The sequence below is a fragment of the Molothrus aeneus genome, chromosome 11, assembly GCF_037042795.1.
Source record: "Molothrus aeneus isolate 106 chromosome 11, BPBGC_Maene_1.0, whole genome shotgun sequence".
Classification (NCBI taxonomy): domain Eukaryota; kingdom Metazoa; phylum Chordata; class Aves; order Passeriformes; family Icteridae; genus Molothrus; species Molothrus aeneus.
The window spans coordinates 17,668,181-17,693,352 of record NC_089656.1 but is presented as its reverse complement, the minus strand read 5'-3'; the positions used below and the strand labels follow the sequence as shown (position 1 = coordinate 17,693,352).

Genomic DNA, 25,172 nt, shown 5'->3' with positions numbered 1-25,172 from the left:
GTTTTGGAGCTGTGGGCGTGCTGAGGAATGGCCACGTGCTGGTCGCTGTGAAGCTGCAGAGGAGCTCAGCTGAAATCTCAGCTTGAGGAGCACAGGTGGTGCTGGCACTGGTGGCATCTTTGTCTCTTGGTTCAGAGCAGAGAGAAGGTCCCTGGATTTTCTCAGTGATGACAGAAGAAGAGCTGAGCACCCAAATATAAGAAAGCAACATTATCTAAAACAGATAAAGAGGTAATTAACCTTCAGACTTGTCAGTGCTGCCCAGAACTGTGGGCAACCCCAACAGTGCCAGGTTTCTCTGGGTCATTCTATTGTGAATCACCTCAGGGAGATTTATTTTTCACATGACCAATTTTGCTGCATCCTCCTCTTGTAAAAATCAAAGCAGGATACCTTGCTTAAGGGGGAAAAAAAAAAGGCAGCATAATATCTTGATGATTTCTTCAGAGATCTCTTCTCACAGTTATAGGTATCTTAGGAAGGAAATTGATGCATCTTCCTTTCTTCTTCATGTGTTCTTGGTGCCACAAGCTGTGCACAGCATGCTTTCAATTAATTTAAACAAACTTTCCATCTGCTCCCACAAATGTAGGATTTGAGTGAAAGACAATGATGGAGTGACATGGAATGTGCTGATAGCCACTAATGTGGGAGCCAGTCTGCTGTGGAAAACGGAATATCCACAGTGGCTATTCCATTTCTGCTCCATGGTAAAGGCTCACTTCAGTGATAAATGATTATTGTTTTCAATATTTGCCTAATCAGGACGGGAAGGGGAAGCTTTAGTGCTGGGGCTGGTGATTTACATTTTACAGAGCGTGGTAATGTGGAGAGCAGGATGTATCAGATCTATTCCTTTTTAATTGCCACTTTCATCAAGCTTTATGGTATGGAATTATTTCATTATGTTTCTGCACTTAAAACAAAACCACAGCAATGCTGAATATGATTGGAACTTGGAAAGCTTTGGCTTTGCTATCAGTTTGATCAGAATACAGTGTGTGTTGCAAATATTCTGCTTTTCCCCAACAAATTCAATTCCAACAAAGGTATTTAAATTAGAAAAGCCAAGGCCACAGTAAAACAGCGACAATGGCAACATTCAAGTAATGACACAGACTAAATTATGGTAAATGCGTACAAGAAAAGCCTTTTGCTATTAAATGTGTGCACTTTACAGACGTTAACAAGTCCTTTGTGTGTGGGGTTTAAAGGGGGAGTTGTGCTATTGGCTTTTTTTGGGATGGTGGTTTTTCTTTTTTTTTTTTTTTTAATATTATAAAATAGGAACTAACTGTGATTCTGGCACCAGCCCTTCAAGCAATAACTGTTTAAAGCCATGTGGTAATTAAGTTTTACCTGCAGCCCAACCGTGTTCCCAATTGAACTCAGGAGAATAAGTTTATGGCTTCTTTTTCCCCCAATTTAAAGTAGGACATGAACTTGCAAAGTGGTATTAATGTGGGGCCCTGCTTCCTGCTCCCTGTATTTCTTACTTTAAGTACTTTCAGCCCTGGTTGGCCTCTCCAACTGGTCAAACACATGGAAATCAAAATTCTAGGGCTTGGTGAGCTGTGCAGGGAGCTGTGGTGGCAGCATTTCTGTGAGCAACAGCAGGGGAAAGATAAGAAACTGCTCCTTGTAATTCAAACCTCAAACTCAACACCACTTGCACCTTAGGGTGGATTTCATGGAGAATAATTCTGTATAATCCTGTGTAGGTTGATGGAAGCTGATGCTGTGTTTTCATGGCCATTGTGTACCTGCAGTCAGGGCAGATTCCTCCCTGCTGCTGCCACCTGTGTCACCTCGAGCACTGGCAGTTCTGGGTTTGGTTTTTGTTTTGTTCTTTCTTTGTAAGATCTTATTCTTGGCAAGGCTGAGCAAGAGCTGAATTTCAGGTGCCCTCATAGCCTACCTGTGGATCAAACAGTGTAAGATACCCAGTGGGGTGGGAAAAATCCTCCCTTTCCCTTTCCCTTTCCCTTTCCCTTTCCCTTTCCCTTTCCCTTTCCCTTTCCCTTTCCCTTTCCCTTTCCCTTTCCCTCTCCCTCTCCCTTTCCCTTTCCCTTTCCCTTTCCCTTTCCCTTTCCCTTTCCCTTTCCCTTTCCCTCTCCCTCTCCCTTTCCCCTTTCCCTTTCCCCTTTCCCTTTCCCTTTCCCTCTCCCTCTCCCTTTCCCCTTTCCCTTTCCCCTTTCCCTTTCCCCTTTCCCTTTCCCCTTTCCCTTTCCCTTTCCCTTTCCCTGTCCCTGTCCCTCTCCCTTTCCCCTTTCCCCTTTCCCCTTTCCCTGTCCCTGTCCCTGTCCCTGTCCCTCTCCCTTTCCCTTTCCCTCTCCCTCTCCCTTTCCCTTTCCCTTTCCCTTTCCCCTTTCCCCTTTCCCCTTTCCCCTTTCCCTTTCCCTTTCCCTTTCCCTCTCCCTCTCCCTTTCCCTTTCCCTTTCCCTTTCCCTTTCTTCATCCCTTCATGACAATTTTGGGGTGACATTTATTCCTGGATCTGTTCCATTCTGCAGACCAGAATTACAGATTTCCCAGGGCAACATGATGTGTGAGTAGGAGCCATTTAATTTCCTTTATTTGCTTTCTCCCTTGCTGCAAACAGACCAAATAAAAGAGAAGTTTCTTCATCTAAAACCTGCTTTTTCTCGCTGGATATGTTTTATATGTAGCAGACTTCAAAAAGTATGAGGCAGAAAAGTTTTCTACTTATTTTATCTGACCAGCTGAGAGTTAAGAAAAAAAAAAAAAGGAAAATAAGGAGCATTCTTTTGGACACATGGTGAACTCATTCCTCACTGATATTTAGCATATTTTGGACCTGTGTGTCCAAAACCTTGTCTGCTCCCCCAGGTATGTCATATTCTCTAAAGAAAAGTGTTAACCTTCCCTCCAGGCCTCTCCTCCCTGCTATTCTACAGGACATTTCTGCACCTACAGCAGATAATGGCCCCAGGAATTTATATGCTCAACCTGAAAGCCTTGTAAGAGAAGTAATTAGACAGGCTTAATTAGAGCTGGCATGACAAAATTGATGTCAGTAAACGTGCCCAATCCTGCCCAGAAAGGCATTTTCAAAGGGCTCTGACTGCTGAGTTAGTCATGCTCATTTTTCAGGCAGTGTGTACAAGTGTGTAATATTTAACCACCATTAAATGTTTCTCCAGTTGGAACAGTTTCATGCAGAACTCATCCATTTAATCAATCCATCTCCTTCATTGTTAGGCTGCAACTGGTGTGGCTGCAAAGGAGGGAGAGGAAAGGAGAAAATGAGATGCTCCATTAGAAAACACGGTTTAGAAGTGACAGATTAAGCTATTGGAAGTGAAGGAAAACGTGAGTCATTTGGGGGGACACTTTATTTTATGAGCAAATTGGATCATTGGCTGAAAAATAATCACTTGGTCCATCAAAGACATAACCCAGAAATGAGGTGGAGAGAGAAGTTAACAGAGGATGAGTAATAGAGGTAAGAGAACAAGCGTGGCAGGGAAGATAATACAAGTTATTGAACATGGCAAACAATGGCAGCTAATGGCAATTAACACTTAAGTGAACACATTTTTTCCCTTAAAAATCTGGTGTTGGTGTCAGTGGGACTTGCCTGACTGCAGATGTGGAGGGGGAACGTGGATCTGAAGTGCCAACAAGAAAGCAGGGAAGGATTATTGGAGCTAAATTATTATTTATATTTTAATTCTTATTAAATTTAAAATTTAAAATAATAAAAAATGATATACTATTCAAAAAAAGTAATCTTTTAGGGGAAAAGGGGAAGTCCAAGAGGAATAAAAATTAAAAAGAAAGTTCTCAGGAAAAACGTGCAGTCTCCTGGTTCGTGTTTCCAGATCTTTCCTCTGCCTATCAGAATAAAATCCCTTTATGAGTATCACTGAATGTGTGTTTACCTGGAGGTTCCAAGTTGTTGGCACATTGCTGTCAGACTGCACTCCAAAGCAGCCCTTACAGCTCTTCCAAGGTGGAATTGTGTCCTTGAACCATCCCTGGCTCTCTGTACACAGCCAAGGCCACAGCAGCACAGACTCTTCCTGCTCATCCCAATGTTTGGTAGCCAGAACTGTTCCCTGCTAAAGTCTGTCCCAGCTATGATGGCATAAAAACTTATTTAATGCAGTTCCAGCACTTCTTGCATTGATAATACAAAGGTATATTTTCCTGCTGGAACAGGAGAAAACATTCTGAATAATAGCTCAGGTATTATTTTCAATAATACATAATACAGAATAATATTTATTTGTGGTTTAACCTGCCTGCTGGAGGCAAATTACCTGGCTCCATTATCTGGCTTTCCTGCTTGAGAAGCTTCATTTGAAGGAAGGCAGCCCCAGATGGAGTATATCCATTTATTCAGCATTTATAAAGGTGTGTGGGGGCTCAGCTCTGCAGTCCCTACCAGGGGAAGCTCTTTTCAGACACAGATTTCCCTGTGGAGCAGGGAATAATTCAGCTCCCAAAAATTCAATATTCCTCACTCAACCACGGTGAATTTTCTCTGTGCCATCCTCAGGAATGCTCATTCCTTGGAAGAATCCTTTGTCCCAGTCATGAAGGATGTGAAGAGCAGGATTTAAGGTCAGGCACAGCAATGTGTGAATAGGAGTCACTTTGGGGCTTCTGGGAAGTTCAGTTTGTCTGGATGAACACAAAATCCAAATACCCCATCCTGCACAAGGGGCCCAACATCCAGGGAGAGGACCTTGGTTAAAGGACATGAATCCTTAACCACGATGCAGAGACAGTTTGCATCAGCTGCAGGAATTATAGAAACTCTGAATTAATGCTGGAAAAATCAGCTGAGTTTGAAATCACCTCCCTTCACAGCCCCTATATTGTATGTATGATTAAGAGTTGGGTTTTTTTGCTTTTTAGGGCTGCACTCGTTCCTGGGCCACTGGATGAATAGAGTTGTCTTATATTTTTATAGCAGGCTGTTGAAAAAAACAAATTTATTTACAAGGTGAGTAATGGTTGAAAGCATGTAATACTTTTAAAATTATTTTAAGCATTAAGTTTTAGGTCCCCAGTCGAAAAACATTGACTATAATTTTTAAATGCTTAAGGTATTCCATGGCTACAAGGAATGTTTCTGGAGCACTATTTTCTTTTTTCAACTTAATTTCTTTATTTTGGGAGGTTGGGAGTCTTTGTTTATATTTTATTACGGTTGTTTTGTTTGGGGATTTTTTGGGGTTTTTGGTTTTTTTTTTTGTTTATTTGGTTTTGTTTTGGGGTTTTTTGGTGTGTTTTTTTGTTTGTTTTTTTGTTTGTTTGTTTTTGTTTTTTAGTTTTTTAGTTTTGTTTGTTTGTTTTAAGGAAATCTTTCTTAGATACTTATGATACCTTAGAGGTAATTATTAAGATTAATCACCTGTCTTCTACAAATTGTTATCTCAATTCGCATCCAACTAAAGCAGAATTGCAGCACGTAAGAGAAATCTTTCCGGAATTCTCTTAAAATTCCAGGATTCTTGTGTACTCCCGTCCAACGTATTCTCATTTTTGTCTTGGTTTCTGCGGACTGCTTTTAAATTAATGAACAGGCTTTCAAGGCTCATGGTGGGTCCTAGATAAGGTGCAAAAATTATGCTAAAATATGCGGCGATAATTGGGTGTCAGTTTAGGAGCGTGTTTGGCGCTGAGCAGGTGCCTGGTGTTTGCTGTGAACCCGAGGTTATTGGGAATTTCTGCTAACAGCATCCCGGGGGGCTCCGTGCAGCTCATTTCACACTTGGACCTTGCGATATTTGCAACAATTCTCGGAGTTCAGAGATGGCCAGGGGACTTTGGCAGGGACAGCCAAGCAAAACGTTAATAAGGAAAACAGAGCAGGAGCCCGAGCCAGGATTCAGCTGCTGCCAGGCTCCATCAGCGCTGCTGACATGGGAAAAAAAATGAATTATTTCATCTCCCACAGCCCTACACCAACGGGGAATTTATTTATTTATTAACAGAGAGATAACAGAATGAAGTACAAGGGAGGGATCGGGAGAAGGGAATGTGTTAGGCCAGTGACACCTCTCTTGAATGAGTGCCTGTGAATGGGTTTTGCTCCTCACCACGGCTCAAAAAACACAGTGTTTTTGGAGGGCACTTTATTTTACGTGTAAATTGGATCGTTGGCTGAAAAATAATCGCTTGGTCCATCAAAGACATAACCCAGAAACGAGGTGGAGATGCTCCCACACCAGAGCAGAGTGTGCCATCCTGCAGAGGCATTTACAGCTCTGCAAACTGGGAGAAACATTCCAGCTCCAAAGCTGAGCTGATTTCCCACTCTCGTGCTTTGGGGTAAATGTATAAATGTTGTGAAAAAAATGCGTATTTTATCATTGGCTTTTCGCAAATGTTAAAATGAATATTGTATGTGTTGTGTTAGAAAGTGATGCTGTATTAATTCTCTTAAGTAGTGTGGTGGATATAGTTTTAGGTTATAAAAAATGTCAAAATAGAAACTGTGCTATGTAGGATACTTTTTTTAAAGAAAGGACTCGCAGCCACAGGACACCCAAATCCTTCAGAGAAAAAGGATTTATTGCCCATTATCAGGAGAAATGAACTTCTTCCTGGCTTGAAGGAGCTGTTAGGATTATGAGGAAGAAGTTGACACTGACCAGACAGAATCCTGTGTTTGAATGGAATTTATGCATCAGGTATGAAGTCCAATCCTCTGTTAATGTGGGTCCTTTTTTGGGTTCGTGCTGCCCAGAAAAAGGTACCTGGACGTCTTTGTCTCTATTGCCTCATATTGTCCTAATTCAAATTGTCCAAATTATTATTACTCTGACTGTATTACTATTTTTATAACCATTTTATTACTATTAAACTTTTAACATTTTAAAAACAGGCGATTGGCGTTTTTCACAACGTGCTGTATAAATGTGCTCAGGTGTAAAGCAAGGCTCAGGTGGGTCCCCAGAACCATGGCCCAGCCGAGCTGCAGGTGCTGAGAGCACCTTCAGTCCTGGTGGGAGCAGCAAATTTGGAATTGTGTTGTTCTGTAATGAAAGACTGACCTCCACAGGGCAGAACTCAGAGCTGGCGCTTCCTGGAGCTCCCACCAACCTGCGCAAGACTCCGAATCCCAGGGGGGAGCACCAGCAGCAAACTTGGGCTTTTAGTCTGAAGCCATCCTGGGTTTGGGTGTTCTCAGCTGCTCTCAGTAAATCCCTGCTCTTCACCTCTCTCTGTGATGCTCATGCTACCAAAAATGAGGGGCAAATCTTCACTGTCTGGACTCCTGTGACATCCTGCCTCTATACAGGAAAGCTGTTGGATTGAGGCCTTAAAAATAAATCTAAGAAGAGAAAAAGGTTAGCAGGCTCCCTCAGTGGTATTTGCTGAGAAATATAGCATTCTTCTGTCATTTCAGTCATGAGAAATGCAGCAAAATCCTTCCCCTGAAAGTCTGGGCTGTGCCTGGTGAATGTCTTCTGACTCACAGGAAACTGGGAACCAGCTCTGAACAGTGGCTCATGGCACAGCAGCCTTTGGGAAGAACAAACCTACAGGGATCTATCTCCTGCATCCATGGCTGAGGGGCTGAGCAGGCTGAGCATTCTGTTTAGGCCATTTTAAATTTATTTGTTTAAAGGAAAGATGCAGAATGCCAGGAGAGGGTCTGTACTCAAACAGAGGGAGAGGTGTTTTACGGGGGAATAGATGAATCTTTTATCTTTTATCTTTTTTCCAGACTGTGTGAAGACCCACAGAAAAAAAATCCCATTTCAGTCCCCTCTATTCCCTCTGGAACTGAAACCAAAAAATAGAACCAAAAACCTTCTCAAAGCCCTGGAGTAGAAGGAAATGCACCTGCCAGGCCCATCAAGATGAGTGGTACAAGCCCATGCTGCCAACTGTCCCCACTTCCACCTCTTTAAAGGTATCAGAATTGCCCCAATTCCCATATTAATTAGTCTCTACTATAGTTTAATTGCATGTTATTTTTTTTTCCTAATGAACGGAGGTTTTAATGAGCATTCACTGTTTAATAAGCAATTAAAAATAGCCTATTATTTTTTATGTGTGTGTAATAATGAAGCTCATCACCTGAACAGCTTATATTTATATGTATACATATTTTATTACTTTGATTTGAACAATAAATCTCGTGCACCTAATTATTTAGCTGTGTTTTGGATGAGCTATACCTTCACTAAATGATGGAGTTTAACTGCTCATAAGCTACAAGAACATAGAATTTGGTGGGTGATTGATGGTTTATCAGCATGGTTTGTATTTTTGTTTGGGTTTTTTTGGGGGGGTTAGTTCTGGGGTTAATTCTATGTTTGTTTGAGGGTGGTTGTGGAGTGATGATGAGAGCTGGTTATTGGTTTTGATACTAGGAAATATAGAGGAAGGTTAATTGAAAGTGTATTGATGACAAATGATTTGGATAATGTAGGGATATATGGTTTAATATATCTTCCACCTATTTAGGAGGAGCTGCAGTGGCAAGAGGAATTTGCCTAAAATTGTATAAAAAGCTGAAGAAAACCAGCCTTGGACTGCATCCACTCCAGCCCAGCAGAGATGCGAGTGCAGCACTCATTTACTTTTGCTTCAGGAGCTCATTTGCTAAAGAACAAAGAGCCCAGTGCCAGAAAAAGGGAATTAGGAGTGTGAGGGAGGGCTGAGCTCCCCAGGTGTGAGTGAAGAGAGATAACTGCAATTAAAAGTAGATTTGTTACAGAAGTGAGGAAAGAGAGAGAGCCCTGATGGGTCTTGCACAAGGGCAGGAGTGATGGCAGGACAGCAATGCCCAGAAAACTGAGGTGGGACAGAGGGGGACAGTCCAGCCAAAGGGAAACCCTTGCACAAATAACTGTAGTTTGATTCCTGGGTGTCCAATCACCCTGTGCCGATGCTGAGGGACAGCCCAGCTCAGTGTGGGGCTCTGGAAGGCTCCAGCTCTCTGCCCAGGCTCTGGGCTGCTGTCCCTGCCCTGGGGCCCTGTGGCTGCCACATCCCTGTGGCTGCCCTTGCAGGAGGGTGAAATCCCCACTGCCAGGCTGGTTTGGGCAGGGCTGGGGGTACAAGGAGCCATTGCACCCTCTCAGCACCAAGGGTTCCTCTCTGGAGGCATTTCTGCTTCGACTTCTCCATGCAGGATCCAAGAAGAAGCCATTTTCAGGGGGATTAATGCAGTTCCTGGCATTGGTAACGATGGCAGAACTTCCCAGGCTCTCCAGCACTGGGGTGGATCTGACACGATGCAGGGAGTGGTCTCAGCTTGGACACGTGAGTTTAATGGCACAAAAAGTCAAAATCTTTCCTTTGGACACTGTCTTGTTACAACAGCTTTTCTAATTACTGCAATGTGTGGTTTCTACTGTGCTTTATCTGTGGACTCTGTCACATTCTCTGTGATCCCCACATGAATTACACATCCCCCATGTTCTTTTTTCCTTTTCAGCAATCAAGGATATGAAAGGCTGTGAATCTGTTAATTGGGGCCCCTGTTCTCTGGAGGTTTTGCTGGTTTTGCTCAGTATGAAACATGATGCCAATTGAGTTACCTTGGAGATGTAGGAAAAAAAAAATAGTGCCTGTATTAGCTCATGATGACTTAAAACCAAAGGAAACATTTTAGAGTTCTAGAATTATTTTATCAGCTGGGGGAGGGGTCCTTCAGCTCTTGGCTTTTGGGGTTTTAGTGGTTCCAGTGGGATCCAGGTGCATAAATCCCACCAAAGGCCATTTGCCCTGGTGCCAGCTGAGCCAATACTGCACCCTGCAACCCCAAGGCAGGTTATAATCACTGCTCTTAATTATGGGGCACACTTAATTACAACAGCCAGCTAGGCTTTGCTGTCTGAGTGTTCAGCATACCTGGCAGTAATCAAGGAACCAAAATGCTTTCTTTTCTTGTTTTGGACAGCCTGGTTTGGGAAGTGCATCCAACCACAGAGCTGGTGGTGGTGTCCCACAGCTGGATGTGGAGCTGTGGGTTGGGAAAGGAGTCACAGGAATGGGCTGTGCTGCCATAGTCACACACAGCTGGATGTGGGGTTGGGAAATGGGTCAGAGGAATGGGCTGTGCTGCCCACACAGCTGGATGTGGAGCTGTGGGGTTGGGAAAGGAGTCAGAGGAGTGAGCTGAGCTGCCATACACAGCTGGATGTGGAGCTGTGGGTTGGGAGAGGAGTGAGAGGAGTGGGCTGTGCTGCCCACACAGCTGGATGTGGGGCTGTGGGTTGGGAGAGGAGTGAGAGGAATGAGTTGTGTGCCATACACAGCTGGATGTGGGGCAGTGGGTTGGGAAAGGAGCCACAGGAATGGGCTGTGCTGCCCACACAGCTGGATGTGGAGCTGTGGGGTTGGGAGAGGAGTCAGAGGAGTGGGCTGTGCTGCCCACACAGCTGGGCAGTGCTGGGCTGGAGTCTCTCAGTGCAGGAGCCACGGGAGCAGCCAAAGGGCAGCAGGAGGATGAGGAGAGTCCGGCCGGAGGTGAGGAGGTCGAGCCTCCCCAAAGCTTTGCAGCAGGAGCAGTGACCCTTGCTTTGTTTCTGCAGGTGAGAAGGTTGCACTGAAGGCAGGGGGATTGCTCTGATTTCTGCTGCTGGGGAAAAGCCATGACTGGGCTGAGCTGTGCACAGTTCCCAGCTAACAGCAGTGTGCAGTGCGGAATGGGAGGTGTGAGATGAGACACAGGAGGGTTCAAAGGGCAGCACAAAACCTCCCCCAGCTGAAAACCATCCAGCATTTTCTCTCTCTGTTAACACTACACTGCTTGTGGTTTAACTTTGTGCTGTTTCTCAGCATTGGTTTAGGACAACGAGCTCAGCTGAGACCAAAGGAGGTGACACAGGTTTGCTGTGGCTTTCAGGTCATGGATGACCTTCTGCTCAACTACAGCACAGGCTTCATGTGGGCTCTTTCATCCTCTACTTATTATGGACCACATGAAAAAACCCCTTTAGATTCAAAGCCTGGAAAAGCATCAGCAATGGGCAGGGCTGGAGGTGGGTCTCGGTGACAGAAAGCTGCTGGGGCTTGTACTCAAATGTTTGCTTCAAGTGCTGCCCTCCCTCCCCAGCTTCCTCTATTCTCACAGGTATTGAAAGGCTATTTTCAGAGATATTCCACCTTTGTGTGGCTCTGTCACTTCAGATAACTTCCTAGAAGATCTGAAATAGAACCTGCAGGAATTTCAGCAAGGCAGCAGGCTTTAGCTTTACACTGGAACAAGAATTCCCTGGCAAGGAGGCATTTGTTCAGTTTTCTGTGTTGTTTGTGCAGTTTTTGTGCCTGGCTGCTCTCTCTAAGGGGCTGGTGGGTGACCAGGTGAGGCAGGAAGGAAATGCACAAAGATCCATGAGAGCTCCTGGCTGCAGTCCAGCCTGGGACAGCTGGTTTGGGTTTGGCTCAAGGCAACCTCTTCAATGGAAATGGGGCTTTAGACAGCAGATTATTGTTGTTACCTGAATATTCACCTCTGCTTTTTGGTGAGCAAACCTTTTTTTTGTGTGGTCAGAGCATCCCTGGAGTGTCCAAGGCCAGGCTGGATAGGGCCCTGCTCTTTAGATCAGGAAGGTGTCTCTGATCTTTAGATAATTCAAAAGATGATTTTTAAGGTCCCTCCCAACCCAAACCATCCTCTGTGATTCCATTTGCCTCTCTAAGCTCATGATTCTCATTCTCAAACCACGTGAAGGCTGCAATTTTTCTCCTTCCCTAAGAACATGCTGAGGTTTCTGATGTTTAGCACGGGTGGTTCCATTCCTTTGCCAGTCTGGAGGTCATTTTGTGGCCTCCATTCCTGAGGCAAGGTCTAGGTCCAGACAGAAGGTAAAAGCCCATACATCCTTTATTTGAGCATTTCACAAATAAATTACAAGTTTCTTTGCAATCACATCATAAATCAAAATGTTTATTTACACCTCAGAAACAGCAAGCGATTCAGCAACTAGGGCCCAAAGGAATGATTAACTGGAAAAGCAGCTGAATTAAGCATCTTGAAAATCAAACAAAATGTTTTCCTCCTTGTTTGGACTGTTAAAAATGAAAAAAAAAATGTTGATGGTAACTTCAAGGGACAGAGGTTGTTTGGGGTAGGTGTGGTTTTGCAGGAGGGTTCTGGCTGAAATGGCAGTAACAACACAACCCCTTTGTGCTGAGTTCCCATCTCAGCCCCCCAGACACGGATTCATTCCTCATTCCACACCTCAGGGGGTGTGTGCACATCCAAACACCCAGCCTGGCTCTACACTACATTTGTTTCACCCCAAGCCTCAGAGTGCACTCGCTTGCTGATGCAGAGGAGGAGTGCAGCGCTCAAGGCTGGATGAAGCTTTCCCGAACAGCTGTCCCACTGAAAGCTCAGGAATGTCCCACATTGTCCCACTGAAAGCTCAGGAATGAGGAATTCTGGCTCTAAACCCTTCCCTTCGCACTCCTGTGACCTGCTGATCCACAGACAACTGACAATGAGTCAGAAAACAACGATGCATGGCTTCAACTGATATAATTGTGGTACGAGGGGACAGCTCAGGGTGGCAGAAATACAACAGGAGAGTTGAGATAAGCCTGGGGTTTGGTGTGTGGGCTTTTTGCCCTTTTTATTTGCTTCAAATCAGACTGGTCCAGTACATGCAGCCCATGCTGTCCCTTATCTCATGAATTCATCCCTAACTGAGGGAATTAAACTGCTTATTCCAAGTCCCCCGTGTTGTATCCACCTCCTTCCACCTGCATATATATAATATATATATTTATATGTGTATATCTCTATATATCTACATATATACAGACATAGCAGTTGTGCAACTGGAAACCCTCCTCTGGGAGTGGGGGAGTGCATCCATCCCACTGGGACAGCCCCGAGCAGCTGCAGTGTCCTGGTGTGAGGCAGGACAGGGCACTCAGCGCCTCGTGTGCTTTCAAGACTCAGCTCTGTCTGCTCTGAAGAGAATGTCTATCATGTTCATTCCTGATGTGCACTGCTGAAGGGCACAGAGTTAACTGAAAGGAAGTAACTGCTGTTTTATTTTTCTTTGTGTTAGCATTGGGCTGGCTCTCTCTCAGACAACAGAGTTTCTAGAGATGCAAAAAAGGCAAGACAGGAGCAGAGTTTTGCTTTAGACTTGGTGGTCTCAAGCCAATGTGACTTTAATATAATTATTATTTTTTTTTTAATTAAATAAGACATTTTTAAACCTATTCCAAAAGCAACTTAGCCTTTAGAGCAAGTGATGTAAAATTATTTGTGTACAGAATTCTGCTCCGAGTGGATTAGTAACATTTGAGAGGAAAATTGGCAGCTTTCTCAGTGTTTCAGACAAGAGGCCTTTGCAAAGGAAAGACCAAAGTTGTCAATATAGTAGATGTCTTTTTCTAGTGACAAGGCATTTAAGATAGGGCCCTACAAACTGCTTGTAAATCCATAATTTAATAAATGAGGTTTGTATTACAGTAATCTAAAAAATGACTATGCAAGAGAGCGGAACAAATCGTTTCACCCCATCCATTTCAAATAAAGGTTAAACCAAATGGTTCTGACAACTCCAGGTGCTCAGTGGAGGGCACCTGTGGGTGGCTGGGTGTGACAAACCCCAGGCTTCTGCTAAGGTGTGAGCACTCAGCAATCCTGTGACAAACATTGCAGCCCCACTGTTCACAGCCAGCAGCAAGAAGCAAGAGGTGGGGAGGGAAAATTCCACCTAAAAATGATGAACTGAACCTCAGTTCTGCTGATGGAGCTGCTGTTTGACTCCAGCAGTGTAAAGGTGATGAGAGCAGGGCTCAGGGACTGTGCTGCCAGCGTTCCACCCTCACCTCCACATCTTCCTCCACACCCAGCAGGAAATTCAGCTCTTTTTCCTTATTTTTACTCTCCAGACCTACAGCTACTGAGCAACATGGACATTAATAAATGCACACAGGCACAGTGGAAAAGCACACACAAGGAGCACAGACCAGGGTTCAATTAGCAAGCACACCAAAAATGAGACCCTTCCCTTGCTAATAAACCCCTCTCACTGATTGCTATTCCCTGTTTTTGTTTCAACAGCACAGAGCCTTTTCAAGTGAAATGATTTTAACAAATAAAAAGTAAGTTTGTGCATGTTACAAAATGATAATCAACAAGTTCACTGCCTTTCCAAATCTAGACAGCATTTATGAACCTACAAACACAGACTGAAATAACTTGGTGGGGCTAAAACAGCTGGGTAGGAATAAGGGGTGTGTTATAAAAACAGCAACCTTGAATTAATGTTGAATCAATTAATTAGGCTGAACTAATGTTAAACAGAACCAACTATTAGAAAATAATACAACCAATTTTGTAAATCTTCTGCTTTTTCATTGTATTGTAGGAAAATGGATAAATCACTGCTGTTCCTTTGTTCCAGGAAATGGACACTGGCTTTTTGAGCCAGAGGTGACACCCTTTGTTCAGGTAGGAAAATTCAGGTCCTGCTGTGGTTCCTCACTCGTGTCACACCATGAACGTGCCACAGTCTGTGTTAAAGGGGGACAAACATGAACATGGCAGCTTCATCTTCTCCTGGCATGGCTGGGATGGGCTCCCTGGGGACACTTGGGAAAGGCTGGGAGGCTTTAATGTGGGAGCAGAAATAAAGGGAAAATGGGAGTGGAGGCTTGGAGTCAGAGCTTCAGCCAGGCTCTGACCTCTCTGCACATCAAAATTCTGCAGTGGATCCAAGAAGAAAGATCTTTTCCTTGGGCACAGGGTGTAGGCAGAGTCTTCCCCTTGCTGGTGGAGCTCCAGGCAGAAGAGTTTTCTCTTTGCTCCTCACTTTGGCTGCCCTTGGGATGATTCACCAAACGCTCTGTGAGCCTGGGTTTAAAGCAGGGAAGGGCAGATTTTTCTGGCACTTGACAGAAATGACACCAAAGCCAAGAGAGGTGGGTTTGGCTGGGTGGAGAGAGGAAAAAAGCAAGTAGAAAAGAGTATTTGTGGGGCAGGGTAATATAATTTCTTTTATTCAAGATAGAGGTTTTGTAGCTCAAAGCACAGGGTGCAGAATATCTTTGGGTGCATTCATTGAACATACACGTTGGAATTCCAGAGGTGCCATACAGTAGATAAATTGTTCCTTTTGGAAAAAATTTGCTTGAAAATAATATCTATTTTTATTTTTATTTATTTTTTTTTAATAAAAAAGATGTGATTGTTGATGGCAAAGCAGCAGGTGGGGTCCATACAAGGCATGGGCAGGGAGAGAGGACCAGGAGCGTGCCCATGTCGAGGGTTGGGGTCAGGCACTTCCCTGCTGGGATGCCTGAAGCTGCCAAAGCCACTCCTGGGGTCCCAGTGACCTTCAAGTGCCACTTGGGTGACACAAGAGATTTCACTTGGCCAGGACTGCAGGAGTTAAGCTGGAAGAGAAAGCCTGGTCTGAAGGCAGCTCATATCTTATCAACAAATCTACAACGTTAGGAAAGCTCACAACACAAACTCATTTTTCCTCTGTCTGTTGTTATTACTCCTTTTGATTAAAAAAAAAAAAAGAAGAAAGAAAAAAAAAACCCCAAAACCTGTTTCATATTTGGTATAATACAGGAAGTCGGAGAAAAGCTATTGTACAGCAAATTTTAACCACCAACACACATTTAATATCTAGTGTAGCATTATGGGAAGCTAAATGTATGTCTGGACTTATTTTTAATGCTTCCAAAAATCTTTACTATTGGAACATAGATGTGGGGTGGAAGGTATGCTCATACTCTCACTGTGGTAAGGATGCCATCGAGTATGACCCATAATTACTGTAAAAATGCCAACTAAAGAGTGCAGCTGCAAAGTTCTATTGCATAAGGAAGCTTTCTTGTTTAAACTTTAAATAAGCAGGTTTATTAAAATATTCTAAGACACTTACCTTACCCTAGTTACTGCCAAGCTCTAATAAAAGCCACAGTCTGTCACTAGTATACTTTTTGTGTTAATTTTATAAAAATTTGGTGTGAGCTTTGATGGATCATTTACAGTTTATTAACAAGATGATCATCTTCATACAGTTAGAAGGATTCTTTTTTTTTTGTTGTTGCTTTTTGACCTTACATGCTCACAGAATAAAAAAGGATCCATATTCAGAGAGAACAAACACCCTTTTTTCCCCTGTCTGCAAACAGGTGTGCTAAGTTTACACACACAAAGAAATGCTCTCGTTACTCTTAACTGGAAACTGTGTGTACATGTGTATGTATGTATATATATATCCAAAAGGATGGATTGGTGTGGCTGTGAGGGTATTTATGGAACAGGGCCCCTGTGCTGCTGCTGGCCCCGAGGCTGAGGCAGAGATCAGGGCTCTGGCAAGCTCTGAGCATTGGGCTCAGCTTCTCACCCGCAGAGCTGATAAAAACGTTTTGTCACCTGCCCCAGCCAACATTTCAGCCCTTTGGCCTCTCAAATCAGGCAGAGCTGCTCACACCTGGCTGCTCCTCCTGCATGCCCAGCTCCCTCTGGGGCAGGGGGAGCAGTCCAGAGCAGGAACAAGCCCTGGGGATTTGCATTTCTCCTTTGCTGACCCTGAGGTACGAGAAGGGCCGCAGGCTCTCTGCTGCTCTGGACAGCAAACACAGCAGGTTTAGCCATGCTGGGACAGCTCCCATTCATCTGTGGCTGTGGTGGTGTTGTTCTTCTGCTCCCTCCCTTCTCTCACCCTCCAGATGAACGTTTTATAAAAGCTAAACCTGTGGTATAACTCTTCTCTCTATATAAATATATATATATACATACACTCATACATATACAAATACTAACCCACAGACAAAATATTTTCTGAACAGTTGAATAGCAACAAGTCAACAGATAGAAAAAAAATGGAGTCAATCTGGTTTCGTGGTGTTTTTTTTGTTTGTTGGTTTTTTTTTTTTTTCTTTTTTTTCTGCTCACCCCAAGGTGGGTGGGGGTTTGGATGTCATGGTCTGTTAACATTCAGAGTAAATTTTGAGTAAACCTTGTGTCCTGCAGGAGGAATCCAGGGCCAAAGGGCAGAGGGGTGGAGGCTGTCGAACACCAAGGTACAGTTGGACAGATTGAGTGAGATTGCAAACTAAACTGGAGCAACTGAGGCCGAGGAGTGAAGAACAGTCCTTGTAAACCGCAATCTTCAGGGCTGATGGGTTTTTTTCCTTTCTTCTCGTTGCCATGGCAACTCGGTAGGACAGCTTCAAATGGCAGAATTCTTACAGACCTAAAGGAGGAGATGGGGGTGAGTATTGCCATGCAAATCACAGGATCTTTATGTGTTTGGGGTTTTTTTCCCCCCCAGTCAAATCACTGGTTGGGTGCATGAACATTGCCAGTAGCTAAATATTGATTATTTGGGTCTAGGAACAATTAAAGTGAGTGCAGAAATCTCCAATTTCCAAGAGGAAAGCCCAAAATGTCATGGGGGGCAGTCAGAGACCTTTGTGGTGCAATTCTGGAAGATGTGGTGAGAGGATAAATCCTGAGCCAGGGCCTGATTCCCCACCTTGGGCACCTCCATCAATTCCATTTGTGCCCAAGGAAATGCCAGCCCCTCCCTCCCTGCACACCCTGACAAGCAGAGAGCAAACAAACAAAATTCTTTTAAAAATTAACACTCTAATAGAGCTTTGGAGTTTGTGAATAAAGGGAATAAAAGGCCTGGTGCATCATATTAATGTTGCTACAGAAATAGAAGAGTTTTATGTGGCATTTCTATTAAATAAAGTGAATGTGGGGCTTGAATTCTGTTTTAGATGGACACCCTGATAATACCAAGGCAGTAAAGGAATTCAGAAAGGAGAGTTCAGGAGCAAATCTAACATCAGCTATAGCTCACACTCAGCCTATAAAACCAAGGGAAAGACTCAGTCAGCAAATGTTTTTCTAATGTTTATTGCATCTGTACACTTCAAAGATTGTAATATTGCAATATTGATAGTTTTGTCACCGCCACAGAAATGTAATGGTCAATGTTAGATGCTGGTTTGCGCCCTTTAAAAAATTTTAATGATCTGTTTGCCTTTTAGGGCAAATCAAATTTAATTTAATTATTGATAAGGCTGTTTTGTTTTATCTGTTTCTTTCTTGTTATCCTTTGAACTGATGTCAATATTGAATTCTGCAGCAAGCAGGCACCTGGATGCCAACAGCTGCCTGGCCCCTTCGCTGCAGTGCTTCACTTCTGGTAAACAAAGGTAAATAAAGCAAATTAAGTGTAAGAAATCCATAGAGGTGCTGATGGATGGGGCTCACTGAAGGGAGAAGTTTAACTGAGATTTCCAAATAGGACAAAATCTGGAATTGCTTGGGCATGTGGATTTTTATCCTGCTGCTGAAAGAAAAGGTCTGGCCACAAAATCAGGATCCAGACTCACATATAGGAGATTTATGGTCATGACTGCCAAAGTCTGGATATATTTGGATTAGGGATGCCAGCTAGAACTAAATTCTCATAAACAACCTGATCTCCTGGGTGGTGAAAAGAAAGAATTTGAGACTCTGGTCTCACAGACAACGTGAAAAATAGCATTTCCAGATCCCAATGAAGCTCAGTGTCATTAAAGGGGATTTGTTTAATCCTGGCTCAAAGGAGCTGACACTGGTCTGGGACTGATGAAACTGCTCTGAATCCTTGGGAGATCCTTGGGGGTCTTCCTGCTCAGGACAGGCACTTGGACATGATGAATGAGCAGCAGCTGTGGTGCTGAGTTTCTGTGCAATGCACTGGCTGAGACGTCACCAGAGAAATCTGTCAGCACAAAATTTATAAATTCCCCACCAACTGGAGCAGCCACTGAGCTGCTCCACCAACAGCCTGTAAACAAAGGGCAGGGTTTGGTGATTTATGTGCACACCTGAAGAAAAGCTTGTATATTTTACATTATATTGACAGGCATAATGAATGTGTGTGAGCCTTTCATACACATTGTGGGATGTACAGAAACCAGTTAATCTTTAATTATGACTCTTTCTCTGTTGCTGTTTTTTTATCTATTGAAGGCCAGTTTGTCTCTCACAAGGAATTTTGGACCCTCCCTGTTACCCCAGCTGCCTCTGCAGGCACCACCCCATTCCTGGCTCCTTTCACCTCAAAGCTCTACAAGGTCTGCTCAGATTTTCTTTCACTGAAATTTCTTCTCAACTCCATCCTTTCTTGCCTTTGATCCATTCAATCACATGCCTGAAAATGAAGTTCCCTTGGCTCCTGGCACTGAGGCTCCTGGGACTATCTCCTCCTGTAATTTTACCATGATTTCTCTAATCACTTTCCCAGCCTCTCCTTTGGTCTCGTTCCTCCAGTTTATTCCTTTAGGAAACCTTTTTCCCCCCCACTTTGGTTTCTTCCCCTTCTCAGTGCCACCTTCCTTTCCTGCTCAGCAATGGCATTGCTGCTGACAGTTCAGAGCTCTTACTCTCTTCTCCCACTTTTCCATTTAGTCTAAAATGTCAGCCTCTAGCTCTGATAACTTTTGGATGTTTTCCTGGCAGCTCTGCACAGCTACAACTCAGCTCTTAAACCTTCCCCCTGAAGCACTCCCTCCTTTGATTGCTCAGGACAACACCATCATCCTGCCTCTCGTTCAGGCCTGAAAGCACAAACAAACCAGAGGAGGTTTTTGTCATGGAATCTCCTTTCTAGCTCTGTATATTTAGGTTATGTCAATCTAGAGGATTCTCTCTCACAGGTTGTCCCAAAGGGCTTTTTGTAGCCATTCAAAGAGCCAAATCCCCTACCCAGGCTCTCACTTAGCAGGTTTGCAGCATCTTTTGTGAGCCCTTGACAAATTGAGCTGCTGTGTGCTCATCCCCTGCCAGCCTTGTGCTCTACAGAGCATTTTCCTGCTCTGCCACTTTGACAAAACCTCTGTGGCTGTGCCTCCTTCACTGCCCCTTTCCCCCTGCGCATCCCTGGATTTTCCCTGCAGGAATTCCCTGGTTTTCCCCTCATTCACAGCCTGTGGTGACAACTTCCCCTGAGGTGTGTTCAGAGAAACCTGGGCCCCTTCCACAGGAAGCTGTGTCCCAACATCTCCTGACACTTCCACAAACTCTTGGCACTGGCGGAGGGTGCCAAGACTACTCTGAATTCAGCTGAGCCTCGTGTTAAAAGAATTATCCCAAACACAGCCCTTAATGGTGATTGAGTAGAAAGAAGGGCTTTTTCCATCTCATTTTCTATGTCATGAACTGTGCACTTAGACCTACACCCCCACAAAGTATAATAATTCTTATTGAATAATAATTATTTGTTATTGAGTAGAAAAGTAGAAAATTTTGCACAGGTGGATTATTTAAAGGAATAGTTTTTGCCTCTGGAAATCAGATTCAACACTCAAAATCATGGTCTGTAATGTTTCAGTAGACAACTTTTGGTAAGTAAGAATATGCAAGATCAAATCTATCTTGGGTCTTTCTGTTGCACACAAAATTGATTGGAAATTGTTCTGTCCTAGAGAGCATCAGTCTTTTATTTTCTGTGGTTAATAACAAGTGTCAGTTACAAATTTACTTTCTACAAAGAGTCTGATAAGGTCATGTAAGGTGTTAATTGGCCAAACATCCTGGCCAGTAACTCCCTTAACACAAAATCTACAGGAATCAAGGATAACCAAAGTATTGCCTGGAAAATTTAATGTTTATCCTCAACCAAGGATAACCAAAATATTGCCTGGAAAACTCAATGTTTATCCTCAACCAAGGAAAACCAAACTATTGCCTGGAAAACTCAATGTTTATTCCCAATCAAGGATAACCAAAGTATTGCCTGGAAAATTTAATGTTTATCCTCAATCAAGGATAACCAAAGTATTGCCTGGAAAACTCAATGTTTATTCCCAATCAAGGATAACCAAAGTATTGCCTGGAAAATTTAATGTTTATCCTCAATCAAGGATAACCAAAGTATTGCCTGGAAAACTCAACCTGAAAGTGAGGAAATCCACTGAAACCAACACAACTGCTCTGTTATAAACTCACTGGGGAGATCTGAGCCTCTGGTCCATGTTTAAAATCTCTCTGTTCTCCCAGTTGGATTTCCAGTGTTCATTGTTGTTTCCTGTGTAGGAATTGTAGTTTTCTTGTTGGCTTTTCTTTTTATTTATTGTCCCCATAAAGAAGGAACAAATGAAAGTTCCATAAATGCTCACACAGAGCCAAATTTTAGAATCTACTTCTTACTTGAGCCCCAGCTCACCTGGTGACTTTTCCACTCACTTTGATGGGATTGCATTGGTTTTTAGGGTTTTTTTTGAACCCATTATTATGTATTTTATAGCACAGACAATTTATAGTTTGCAGCTGGCAATAGCTCATAAAATATATTAGTATTTAAGGAATACTGCGAGCATAAAATGTGCAAATAATGCGTGCAGGGAGCACATTTGCTGATCAATGAGAACTATTTCTTTTAAGAACTTAATTCCCTGGTAAGCCTGTGCCTGGCAGGTTTAGATCTGCACACTAATGATAATTAGGCCTAGTAATTATTTTATTTTCTGTCTATCAGCTCTGCCTCCATATCTGGCCTCAGCACTCAGGAATTATTGCCCACCCTGTGTTGTTTTAGATGTGATTTGACAGAAATTACCTACAACGAGTGATTTGTTGCCCAAAGCACTCAAGCCACAAAGGTGAGGATGGAAATTTTTTCTCTTATTTTGTCCCTTCCACCTTTTCCTGTGGGTATCCAGGGATTCACAGCAGCACTAAGTGAGCACAGCTGTAGGGAATGTATTCCTCCAGAAATCTCTCTCATTTCAGTCTCTAATGTGATCTTCACCAATTTTATCTCACAGTTCTCCTCTGCTCTTCTACCTCTGATACTTGAGACACATTCAGCCTTGTTCCTTCTGAGATAACAGTGAGATAGCAGAGAATTCACAGAATGACTAGGCTGGGAGAGACCTTAAAAAGATCCATAGCAGTGAGAAAGGCAGGGTTACTGCCATGTGTTTCTGAATTATTGCATTTCTGTCAATGGGCTCAGATAGGAAAGCACAGCACCTTCTCAGCAGCAGCTGGTGGCTGTTGGCATCAGGAAGAAGAGGAGGTCTGGAAGTGAAGATTTTCTTCTGCTGGACAAATCCTGTGAGAGTCTGTCTGGAGCTAATGTACTAATAGCATCAATAAAAATAATTTTACTTTGGGGATATAGGTCTAAGTGCACAGTTCAGGGTAGGGAGACTCATGGCATAGAAAATTAGATGGGAAAAACCCTTATTTCTCCTCAACCAAGGTCTGCTGGCTGTATTTGAAGTTGATGATGGTGGTCAACTCCACAGGAAAGCCCTGCATTAGAGTTCCAAAAGCTGGTTTGGTTTGAAAAGGTGCAATTTACCTAATTTAGCCCAAGTTCCTAATGCTGGCTTCTTCAAAGGCTGCAGAGACATCTCCCTGCCTCTGTCACACTGGGCTAACTCAGGGATTACTCCTCATGTTCAGCCACACAACAGAGGAAAATGGAGGGAAAAAAAATACCCAGAATTTAAGACAAAGATTTAATGATCTGCATTCCAGGGAAGAAGCAACTGGTGGGATGTAAATTCATTCCCTGAGGTTCCGGCTGCCAAGAGCTCACATTCCAGCAGAACCCTTCCCTCCAGCCAGCAGTGGGGTCTGCAGAACTTCTGATCTCAGAAATGCTCTGGTGCCCCCCAGCTTTCCCTGCTGCAGCCAGAGCTCTCTCTGAACATATTTACATTACATTAGTGACTCAACCCCTTGCTTCTTTTAAAGACACAGGTCTAAACAGAGTAATTAACAGCCTTTGAAAGATGTGCTCTTTATGAGACCAAGCTCACCCTCTATTTCACAGACTCTGCTTCTACACTGCAGTTAAAACCTCATAAAAATTAAAGGCGTTTAAGTTTCTTGCTGACCCTCTGTACAGGAATGAGCTTTACCCAAAATGCATTCATCCTTTAATTCCCATTAAAGTAGGAGAGTTAACACAGCTGGAGTTTGGAGTTCAGCTCATGCATGCTCCATTTCTTTCAATTACCCTTTCATCAGAAATATTACATTAATCTGGCATAATTAAAAGTCTACATTACATCATGGACTTTATTGAAACCTCAGTAATGCTAAAGAGGTAACAAAAATGATAGAAGAGATCAGCACTGTGCTTCTGATTAGGCAGCTAATCAACATCCAGGTACTTCTTTCCTGGATTTACCATCTAGGAAAGGTCATTAATTAGAGGCACAGTTATTAGTTTAGCCTGGATGTAGAATTTTGAAAAATATAAATTATTTTCATGTGCATCACTGGTTGATCTGTCACTGGGAAGTTTCAACTGCAGAAGTTTCACAGTGTGCCTATAAATTATTATAAATTTCCCCCAAAATCTCATTGAATTTGAAGGACTGTTCCCAAACAGATACCCTGTGTTTTCATTCCTGCAATTAAGAAATTTGGGGTTAATATCAGCCAGAACAAACTGCTGATCTCACTGGCCACAGCACCCTGGGGAAAAGTTTATAAAGACTCCAAAAGCAAATTAGTTTATCCTGAAAATCTGCAGCTCATAGCATCACACACAATTGGTTTCTCATTTAAGTGAGAAATTATTTGACATTATCCTGTTAAGGATGGGAGAAGCACTGTGTGAAATGAGAGTCTCATAATTGCCCTCAGAGCTTTGGGGGGCTCTCCTAAATCAGTGCCAGGGTTGGACTGCAGGAGCTGAAACTCTGCCAGGGGCTCTGCAATCAGCCCAGCGTGGCAGGGAGGGGCAAATGTGCCAGCCCCAGCTCCCAGCGGGCACAGGGGACACATTCCCCCTGCTGAGGTCCTTGCACCTGTGGGACACCAGCATTAGCAGCTCCCACACTGCTAATTTATTGTATTCATTATGATAGATTTATTCTTATTATATTAATTTATATAATCTATATCTATAAATATATATTTATATATAAATAGATAGTAATATTAATATATAATATAACTATATTATAACTGTATATAATATAACTGTATATAATATAATATAATATAATATAATATAATATAATATAATATAATATAATATAATATAATATAATATATAATAATATATAATATATAATGATATATAATGGACTAGAATATATAATTAATATATAATGTATATTAATTATATAATATATAATTATATTATATATATATATATATATATATATATATATATATTTTTTTTTTTTTTTTTTTTTTTTTTTTTTATTAGGAGACTGCAGTGGCAGACCCAAAGCAGGGCTAGAGGAAGCCAAAGTGCTCTTTCTTCTGACCCTGGCAAGGGCACTGCTGAATTCTTGTCTGTGCCTGCCCTCCTCCCCATCAGGTACTCACACACACTCCCTGTGTAATGAGCTGCTCCTAAGTGAATAAAAGAAACATTTTCTGAAAGAAATGTTGGTCAGATGAAGCAAAATTCCGACTCTCCTTGCTTAGAAATTCAGAGCCATGTGCTTCCCTAGGTTTATCAAATAAAAACCATCTTCTAATACAATTCCTGTTCTCCAGGGAGGTGAAGAATCTCACTGGGAGATGGGGAGTTTTAAGGTAGAAAAGCCAAGATGTACTCCATTATTATTTTTTTAAAAATTGATGTGAATTTCAGTTGGATACTTTGTCAAAGCAGTGTTGCCTTCATTGGAGCAATAGGGAATAAATGCTTCCTTCATTTTTCAGTTCTGTCAAAACTAAACAATTGCAGAGGTGGCTGCCTGCAGCCTGCAAGGATATTTCCCCATGCTCTAATCTGATAAATGGAATGGAATGGTTGAAACTATTCAACAAGTGAAATGAATAAGTACAGTTTGGAAATAGCAGCACTGAACAAGTCTGCTGATATTTTTTTTTCATAGGGATGCTGAAAATGAAATGCATCAGCTGTAGCAGGGAGCCAACCTTTTAAAGGGCTGGAAGCTGCTCAGGCACTCAGATCTCATCTCCCACAGCAGCACAGCACAGGTTACCAGCAGCTTTAAATAAGCAGAACATGAACAATCCAGACACATTCAGATCTGTAGGTACAAACTCAACCCAGCTTGAAATCCTAAATTAATCATCTGAAGAAATTCTTGTTGAGTAAGAATAAAAACTAGAGTGAAGGATTATGCTTAGAAGCCACAGAAAAGGAAAAAAAAACAAACTAGAAAATCAGCCAGGTGTTGGTATCAACCTGCTCATTTCAAATCTTTTGAAGAACTGCTCCTAAAAGAGGTGCTTACCT

General features: G+C 42.8%; 1 protein-coding gene and 1 long non-coding RNA gene across 2 annotated transcripts in view; one reads left to right on the top strand and one right to left on the bottom strand.

Annotated features, from left to right (window-relative positions):
- Positions 1-11,806: 11,806 nt before the first annotated feature.
- CDH13 (cadherin 13) overlaps positions 11,807-25,172 on the bottom strand; it is a 460,254-nt gene continuing 446,888 nt past the window's right edge. The window contains exon 14 of the mRNA XM_066557779.1: positions 11,807-17,180. Within this exon, the coding sequence (XP_066413876.1) occupies positions 17,173-17,180 (8 nt within the window). The 3' untranslated portion in view covers positions 11,807-17,172. The remainder of the gene's footprint in view (positions 17,181-25,172) is intronic.
- On the top strand, positions 17,062-24,341 carry LOC136561462 (uncharacterized). Its single transcript, XR_010784349.1, has 3 exons — positions 17,062-17,198; positions 18,084-18,153; positions 24,165-24,341. It is a non-coding gene; the product is annotated as an uncharacterized lncRNA (long non-coding RNA).